A 9487-nucleotide genomic window follows, 5' to 3' on the forward strand; every position below is an offset into this window, starting at 1 on the left:
GTTTCCTCCGTTGCCCCCATTCCTCCCCACACCTGCTAAAGTAGAGCAGATTGCCGGCCTCCCCCTCCCCCTCAACCACAGGCTTCTTTCTCTGCCCCCTGGGGCTCCATCTCCTGGCAGGGGTCACAGGGCACCACTGACCCCATCCCCTGCCAGCATGCCCAGCTAGTAATTGAAAATACCAGAATTCCCTGGTGACTGACTTCCAGGGTAACATGACCCATGGTAGGCGAGGCAGCAGGAGGGGCCCAGCCACAAACAGCTGTCCCTTTTCTCACTGTTAATCCCTGGATTCCAAGAGAGGGGCCAGGCCCCAGGCCACCTTGATCATCTTCCCTGCAGATGCTACCCCCTCACCACGTCTGGGTTATGGGGCTTAGGAGCTCAGAGTCCAGGGGCTGCCTGAAACCCAAGCCTGCTACAGAGCAGACCCCCCAAGCCTGGGGGACCACCACGCCTGCCCAGCAGGGGAGAGGGAGCTGGCCTCATGGCCACAGCAAGAGTGCAGGGTGTCTTTACAGGCCCTCTGCTGGCTCCCCAGACTTCCCTGGGCCCCCTGTATCACCACAGGACCCAAGTGGTCCTAGGTTCACATTTTGGCTCTATTGCTTGCTGTGTGTGGCCCGGCTGTTTTCTTCACACTTCCTGACTCCATTTCTTCATGCATAGTGGGTATAATAATGCCCAACTCGGGCTGGAGAGATGGCTCAGCAGTTAAGAACACTGGTTGTTCTTGCAGAAGACCCAGGTTCGAATCCCAGCACCCACATGGTAGCTAACAACTGTCTATAACTCTAGTCCCAGGAGATCCGACAGCCTCTTCTGATTTCCAATGGCATTGCACTATACGGGTGCACTTACTTACCCACATGCAGGCAATACACACATACACATAAAATAAAAATAAATAAAATAGTAAATAAATAATAATATAATAATAAAATAATAAAAAAATAAATAAAAAAAATAATGCCCAACTCAAGGCTGACATGAGTGGTAACAGAGATGGTCCCTGGAAAGTGACCCTGTGGGTGTCAGTGACCAGGGCCTCCTCTGGATGGGCATCATGGAGCCTACAAGGTCTCCAGGACCATAAGCTGGGTTGGCTGAGGAGGAGGCCACTGCCCACTGTGGTCCCCAGAGAGTCTGCTCTCCACCCCTCCTACAGAGCTACCTGTCCCATTCCTTTGGAATTCAGAGCTGGAGAGACTTTGGGGAGAGTCTAGCCTAGGTGGGTGAGAGGTGACCATGCCCCTCCAGGGCTCAGCCACTGTGTGACCTTGGGTAAATCCCTCCCCCTCTCTGAGCATGCTCTGCCCTAGCAGCATCAGCTTCTGCAGGTAGTGGGTTAGGAGACCAGGTTCCCTGGCACCCCACACCTGAGTCCTGCGGAGTCAGCAGCTGGGACTGCAGTGTGAGGTCTAGCCAAGATTCCTGGTTATGCTGACGCCAGCTGAGGACCGAGGTTAGCGAGGGACACTTATGTCACTTGGTCTTGTAGCTGGGAAGAGAACTCACAGGGCGCCTCGCGAAGCAGTAGTCTCCCCTCTTTCCAGAGTTTCACATGCTGGCGGCAGAGAGGGGCACTGGTGGACAGAGTGTGCCCATGAAGACCTGCCAGGTGGCGGGTCAGCCAGGGGAAGGAGAGCAGGGCAGGCCTTCACATTGGGGGCTGCACTGCCCTCAGGGGCTGGACGACCCTCTGCAGAGCTGAGTGTGGAGAGCTGACTGAATCGAGCTCTGGGAGCAGCTCTATTAAATGCTCCTCACCCATCCTCACCACAAGAGTGTGTGTGTGTGTGTGTGTGTGTGTGTGTGTGTGCACATGTGTGTACTCACTGGCCAGTGGGGATGTGTGTATATGTGGATGTGTGTGCATATGTGTTGAGTGTTATGTGTAAGCACCTGTATGTGTGTATGTGTGTAAGCATGTGTGTGTACACAAATATGAGTGTATTTATGCATATGTGGATGTGTGAGCAAATGAATGTGTGTATGCATGTGTGCAAGCATGTGTGTGTGCAAATGTGTGAGTGTATGTATGTGGGCATGCATGTGGTGTGTGGGAGCATACGTATGTATGTTTGCATGCATGAGTGTACATGCAAATATGTGAGTGTTATATGTGAGTGCATGTCTATGTGTATGTGTGTGCATGTGTATAGGTGTGTTATGTATGAGCATGATATATGTTTATGCATGCATGTATATGTGAATATGTATATATATGTGCATGTGTTATGTGTGAGTATATATGTCTGTGTATATGTAGATATGTGGATGCATGTATGTGTGAGTGTGTATGTGTGTATATGTGCATATGCACACACGCATGTTCATGTACATCACCTTGTTACTGGCCTAACACAGGAAGGTGCTCCCCACACCCTCTCCAACCCCATATGCAGTGCTGAGTGGTACTGCCTTGGGGTTGGCTGAGGGGGGCTGAGAAGCAGGGGAGGGTGCAGAGCTGCCCCCTGGGCCAGCATGGAGCACATCCCCAGGCAGGGTCACCAGATTGGCTTAGGTCTGTGATGCTCCAGAAGGAACTTGAATTTTGTTTTCAACCCGGCCTCACAGTCAGCTGGGGCATCTCACAGGGGTTACTGGTCTGGCTCCTGGAGGGAGGGAGGGAGGGACAGAGGGAGGTACAGAGGGAGGTTGGGAGAGAAGGCTCTGGGGATACAGACAGGGTCAGGGAATAAGGAGGACAGGAGCAACTCAGGCTAGCCCAGCTTCAAGTTGTGTGATCTTGGGGAAGGCACTGGGCCTCTCTGGGCCGCAGTTGCCTCTTCTGTAGAGAGCAGATACTGTATCCCTTCCCACATGGCGGTTGAAAGGATCAAATGAAAGGTCAGAGGGCCTCTGCTCAGCACACAGTAACAGACACTTCTGGCACTGACTGCTGACCCTGTCCCAGGCACTGCATACTGAACCTGCTCCAGCTTCTGTCCCAGATCACCACCCCAGCTGGACTGAGATGTTCCTGGGAAGGGGTGGGGGTCTCAGCTCATCACACAGCCTGGGCCAGGGTCCAGCTCCTCCATGTGAGGGGTGTCTGTGGAGGATTTCAGGGAGGGGAGTCCAGCCTGGCTCAGCTACCTTGGCCTCCAGGCTGAGGGCTGCGGGAGAACTGGCAGCAGGTGTTGGAGTTGCTGGGCCTCAAATCCAGAAGTCTGACTGTAGAACGGAGGAAACAGCCAAAACAGAGAGGTTGACTGCCTATGGCCACACAGCCAGTTAGCAAAAGACACAGTGGACAGTCTGGGGAGACAAGGCGGAGTGGAAACAGCTGAGTCAGCTCTGCCGTCAGGTCCTGGTGCCCAGTATGGCCAAAGCCCTGGGAAGTGGGGTAGGAACTGGGAGGAGAAGGGTTGGCCTCAGTGTTAATGGTGTCTCTTTGTTGGCCAGGATAGGAAATCTGCCCATTACAGACCTGTTCAGGAGCCAGGAAAAAGGTCTGGAGGTGCTCCCTCCACCCTGGGAGTCCTCATGGGAATGAGGTCTAGAGTCCTCAGTACTCTGATGTTTCATGGTCCCTCAGACTCAGAGACATGAGGGAAGAGGCAGAGAAGCACTTGGGAGACCAGGCCCGGATGCACCCTGGGAAGAGCAGGCTCTGCAGACCTACCCAGGCTCTGACTGCTACATGCTGTCCGCTGCAGGGCCATTCTCTGTGTGCAGGCTTGCCCCACAGGAAGAGGCAAAAACCGAGCCGTGGTGTTAAAAATGAAGGGGTCAGCCAGGCGTGGTGGCGCACACCTTTAATCCCAGCACTTAGGAGGCAGAGTCAGGCGGATTTCTGTGAGTTCAAGGCCAGCCTGGTCTACATAGTGGGTTCCAGGACAGCTGGGGCTACAGGGAGACCCTGTCTCAAAAAGACCCAAAAAACCCACAAAAACACCAAACAAAAAAATGAAGGGGTCAGAGAAAAGCTATAACCGTCAGCTTGGCGGTTCCCAGACTTCTTTGGACCTCAGTTTCCACAAGTGCAAGATGAGGAAATTGAACTGAATGATTTGTCAGAGCTGAGCACAGCCCACCTTCATGTCTCCATCTAAACTGGTCTGTGAAAACACAGACTGTGGGCAGGAGAGGGTTCATCGATTGACTACTTGATGAATTTACTTGAAGTGGAGTTCACGTGGCACATACCTAACCATTTCAACACATGGAATAGCAGCATGCTTACTGCACCCTGTACCCCAACTAATTCTAAAACACTATCACTACCCATCACTACCCCTGAGAGAAACCCCAGATGCCACCGCAGCCCAACACACCCTGTTGCCCTTCCCCCAGCCCCTGGCAACCAAACTTTCAACCTGCCCCTGCTAACCCTCCCATCAGTAGACTCTCATCCTCTACAACCTTAGGTGTATCCATCACTTAGCCTGTCTGACCCAGTAGAGAGCCTTGTCCAACCCCTTGAAGCCAGAAAGGGCCCCGTGTGTCTCCCTCAGCCTGACATGGCCCCAGCTTCCCTGGGGGAGGCTGTTGGCCGCTATCTGCAGGAGCGGGCCCAACCCTGTCTGCTACCCTGCTGGCTGTGTGGCCTCAGCCAGTTTTGCTCTGGTCCCCCAGTTTCCTGTTTAACCTGGCTTCTCTGAGGTAAGCTGTCCCTCTATACCCCTGCTCTGACTTCTGACCCCTGACCTCTCTTACAGCACCATCAGCCGTGTCCATCATGCATCAGGTGAGCCGCGCTGTGGACAGCATCACCCTGTCATGGTCCCAGCCAGACCAGCCCAATGGCGTGATCTTGGACTACGAGCTCCAGTATTATGAGAAGGTAGCCGTGTCTCCGCTGACCCCACGTCCCACAGGCCCCTCTCCCAACCCAAGCCTCATGTCCAAATCACACCAGGCCAGACACACTGGTGCAGCAGGTGGGGCTGAGCCTCGAGTCAGGCTGCTTGGCTCTCCGTTCGTTCCTCCCTTTCTGCTGTGAGACCTTGGCCTCTCCAGGCCTCGCTGTTCCCATCTGGTGGTCCTCAGGTGGCTGTCTTGGTGACATGCCACTCTGAACCTTGTCTCTACCGAGATCCCTTTGGCATGACCTCCTGAGCCCTGAGGTTATAACAAACTGGTTTTCCAAAAGCTACACTTAGCAGTAATAACTGGTCTTCACCTGTTGACTCCCCACAGGAGACTGGTAAGGGTTGAGAGTGTCTGTGTGGGTGTGCCCATGGAGGCTTAGGAAATGTGACACAGGGCTTCTGTTTCAGACTAAGGTGTCAGTGACTGATAGGAAGTCCACAGTTGAGGGCCAGCCTACTGTGAGCCACAAGTGAACGGGAAGGCTGCCTCACAGGTGGAGAGAAGAGAGCGATGTGGCCTCTGGCAGGTGTTCTTCCCCCCCTAGGCCTCAGATGAGACTTCTGCTCAGCAGGGGCCGTGGGGGTGAAGGAGAGGAGGTAGGTGCCAACACCAGGCATATCCCAGGGCCCCTGCTTTTCTGTTCTACCTGCCACAGGATGGGCTAGGGCAGCACCATCTGAGATGAGGAAAACATGCAACCTACATAACAGCGAGGCTCGGGGAGTGGACATAGCAGCTGGCCATCCACATGGATAAACATCAGAGGCCCTGTGACCCTCTACTCTGACTGGTGACCCCTCTTCCCTGCACCCATAGACCCCACAAGTACCTTGGGAAATATGGCATAAGGCTTTGTTCAGACTAAAATATCAGTGACTTGTAGGAAGTCCTTAGTTGAGGGCAAGCCCCTTATGGGTGGAAAGTGGATGGGGCCAGGTGTGGTGGCGCACGCCTTTAATCCCAGCACTCGGGAGGCAGAGGCAGGCGGATCTTTGTGAGTTCAAGGCCAGCCTGGTCTCCATAGTGAATTCAGTACAGCTAGGGCACAGGGAGACCCTGTCTCGAAAAGACCAAAAAAAAAAAAAAAAAAAGTAGATGGGAAGTCTCTCCCTCCCTAACAGCTGAGAGAAGGGAACCAGAGACAGTAGCAGCCAGACCTGCTGGAGCCCACTTCCTGTGATCCGCCTAGCCCTGCCACCTCTTCAGCTGCTGGGTTAGCCCGGGTCTGGTGACTCTTGGGGCCTCTTCACACATTAACTCACTCAGCTGTTGGTGACTGCTGGCTACCTCACGTGTCCTGGAGTCAGGGACTGTGTGTTCCTGTTCAGGGACCACCACCTTTTCCCCAAGCCTGCAGTACAGACACCTGACAGACCAGTTGCATGAAGAAGAGAACGCTTTATGATTGGTGTGACAACCATGGCAACCAACTAGTCCCCTAGGGCGCCCCATCACCTAGATGTCACACTCTTTCCTCCCCGGTCCTCTCATCCCTGCCTGTCCGCATCTTCAGAGTCCTACAGAAATGTCACCACCAGCAGCAATGGACATCTCCCCACAGACTCAGCTTTTTCTCTTGGAAAGCCATTGTGCTGGTGACAGGAGCCCAGGTCTCCCCAGGGTATGAACAGTGAATGAGCACATTGTGTGGATGAAACAGGAACCAGAGGAAGGCTGGCCACCTGGGCCAGCCACTTCCTGCCCCTCACTGCCCTGGTCATCTTCAATTTATGCTTTCGAATCTCAGCTTAAATGACGCCACCACTGCCACCTCCAAGAAGTCCTCTGGCACTGCTAAGACCAGGCCCAATGTTTGACCTTCTAGCCCGCATCTGACATCATGGTCAGCTCTTTCAGGGTGAGACCTTGCCATTAGCTCCACTGCATCCCCAGCACCTGGCACACAGTAGGTGCTCAATAGGTGCTTAGTAGATGTCTTGGGGAAGTAGCCAACGAGGGTGTGAACCTCAATGCTGAGAGAGAGCAGCCCTGCATCTTGCTGAGTCTCAGAGCTGCTGGCCTAGGTGACTGGACTGGACCAGCTGGCCCTAGAGCAGCATATTGCTCCTTCTAAAGCAAGGATGGCTTAGCAACTGAAAATTTTAAAAAAAAGAAAACCTAATTAAGAAGCTTTGTGATTAAATGAAACTGAAAAGTGTTTGTCCCCAAAGACACGAGCGGAAATGAGGAATCCCAGTGCAGTTCTGACTGCGACCCATTTCCTTCCTCAGCAGGCAGGCCTGGGGGGCTGGTGGAGGTGTGAGCTGGAGGCCCCGCCGCCCTACTTTGCACCAGGACTGCAGGACCAGCAGGCTCTGCCTGCTCACTTCTCACAGACAATCACGGCATCACCACCAACATACTCAGAATGATATTTTCAAGCACTGACCGGAGGAGAAACTGAGGCACAGAGGCACATGTGGCTTGTCAGAGAGCACTTTGCACTGAGAGGGCAGTGCAAGGATCTCTCTCAGTTGCTTCCCAGGGAATTTCTGAGATGGCCAGTGAGGTAGATAGGTCCAGGCCTTTGCTCACTTAACCCCTTCTCTGAGCCTGCATTGCATCTGCCATCAGAGGAAAGCCACTGGACCATTTGACTTTCCCTGTAGCCCACTGTGTGCCAGATGCCTCTGACTTCAGCATCCAGAGAAAACACAGGCTCAGACACTAACAGCCTTGCACAGTGCTCACCACAGAAGGACCAGCAAAGGTCCTGGGAGAGACCCATGAGCGGCCCAGGTGAGGTGAGGCTACATCTAGGACATTTGAGCTGAGGCTTAAAAGCTGTGGGAAATTCACAGACTGATGGTGAAGAAGGCACTCATTCCAGCAAGCTCAGCAGGCTCAAAGGCCCTGGGGCAGAGCTGAGCAGGTACATTCAGAGAACAGAGACAGGATCTCCACAGAGAGAAAGTGTGAGAACTTAGGGGAGCAGGTTGGAAAGAGAAACTGGCCCAGGGCGTATCCCGTCTTCTGGGCCTATGGATTCTGGATTTGATTACAAGTGTGATAGAAGGTTCTGGAATGCTGTGCTCTGACACTGGTTGTTTTAGAGATACTTACAGAGGACTATGTGGAGAAGAGACTATGGGAGGGGGCTCCCAGAGACACAAGGAACCCTGTACACGGCACTTGGTTGAGGAAGTGTAAACAGCAGAGCTGTTGAGAAGCTGGTAGGTTTAGACATTTTGACGCCTCAGGGACCTGGCAGGAAAAGCAGTTCCAGAGAGCCTGGGACTCTGACAGGGCAAACAAGGAGCTAAGGGAGCATCTACCCTGATGTCACACCTCTGCCTTCTAGAGTCACCTGGGAAGGACAGGCGGGCTGCCGGTGGTGAGTGTATGTCTAATGAGCCATGGCTCACTCTTTCCTAGCACCCAGGAATCTGCCCTGAACCCATAATGTATTCCTTTCTGGAATGTTCCAGATCTTTCTAGAAAGATCACTAAGCCTCCCCTACCCCAAGGCCACTCTCACCTTCCCCACTCATCCTTCTCCAGAAAGGCGTTTTTGGAATGGCATGGCTCTCAGCTCCCCTCAGTTCACTGCTTGGCCTTTGCACAGCTCCACTGGGACCTGCTGCCTGCCGGGAGCTGGAACTGACAGCCATTGCCTGAGGCCATGGGATAAGTGGCTTCAGACAAGCTGCAGTCCAGCTGGCCGTTTTCATCGGTCCAGCATCCCAAGGGAGGTGGCCTGCTTTAGCAGCTGACCAGAACCCATGAGTCTGTGCTCTCCATAGCCACAAGCAGAGTCACAGGCAGTGCAGGCTTCCTGACGCCCATGTGAGTGTCAATTCAACAGAAATGTTCCTTGAGCAGCCAAGAGGGACAGGACATCCAGGCAGGGGACCAGGACTGGGGACAGGGCAAACTATGGAAGGCTGGCTATGTTCAGAACCTGGAACGGGGTCTGTCTCTGGAGAAGCCAGCACCCATTCACCTTGGCCTTCCCCATTTCATGAACATCGGTGAGGATTACTCTTTAATGGCAAGACAATGACCATGAGAGCTGGCGTGTATGGAGTCCTTGCGCGTGCTAACAGGATTTGTACGCTGTGACTCTCCACCTCGCTAAAGAGATGAGAAGATTAAGGCATAAAGAGGACGTGCTGATGCATGCCTGTGATCCCGGTGCTCTGGAGGTGGAGGCAGAAGAATTACAAGTTCAAGGTCATCCTCAGTTACATATCAAGTCCAGCCTGAGCTACATGAGTCCCTGTCTTGACAAATAAAGAGAAGAGGGGAGGAAGGGGAGGAAAGAAAGACGGGAGAGAAGGAAAGAGGGAGGGAGGGAAGGAAGGAGGGAGAAAAGAAGGGAGGGAAGAAGAGAAAGAAGGACGGAGGGAGAGGGAGACGAAGGGAGGGAGGAGAAAACCAGAGCTAAAGCTGGGGCCTGATGCCATCGTCCACGCACACTAAGGACTAGGGGGCTTCCTTCGCATTTCTCCCGTCGCCCACATTGCCTGATCAAATTCTAGGGTTTGGCATTTATTGCTCCATTTCTGGAATGGCATGCCGAGGCCCGGCATGGAAGACGGCCCGCCCCAAGGACAGGTTGCAACTAAGCAGAAGAGGAACTGGTTATCGGAAAAGCAGCCAGTCCCTTCCCGACCCTGTACCTGACTTTAGGGAAGTGATCTGCTTAGGTTGCTCACCCCCCCGT

At 53.6% G+C, this 9487-nt stretch overlaps 1 protein-coding gene across 3 annotated transcripts in view; it reads left to right on the plus strand.

The window, feature by feature from the left end:
* Positions 1–9487, plus strand: part of Ephb2 (EPH receptor B2) — a 125336-nt gene that overhangs the window by 90197 nt on the left and 25652 nt on the right. For all 3 annotated transcript variants that reach the window (XM_008848568.2, XM_008848570.2, XM_017802053.1), the window contains exon 5: positions 4668–4792. In XM_008848568.2, the coding sequence (XP_008846790.1) occupies positions 4668–4792 (125 nt within the window). The remainder of the gene's footprint in view (positions 1–4667; positions 4793–9487) is intronic.

This window comes from Nannospalax galili, unplaced genomic scaffold (assembly GCF_000622305.1).
Source record: "Nannospalax galili isolate Female #2095 unplaced genomic scaffold, S.galili_v1.0 scaffold184, whole genome shotgun sequence".
Classification (NCBI taxonomy): Eukaryota; Metazoa; Chordata; class Mammalia; order Rodentia; family Spalacidae; genus Nannospalax; species Nannospalax galili.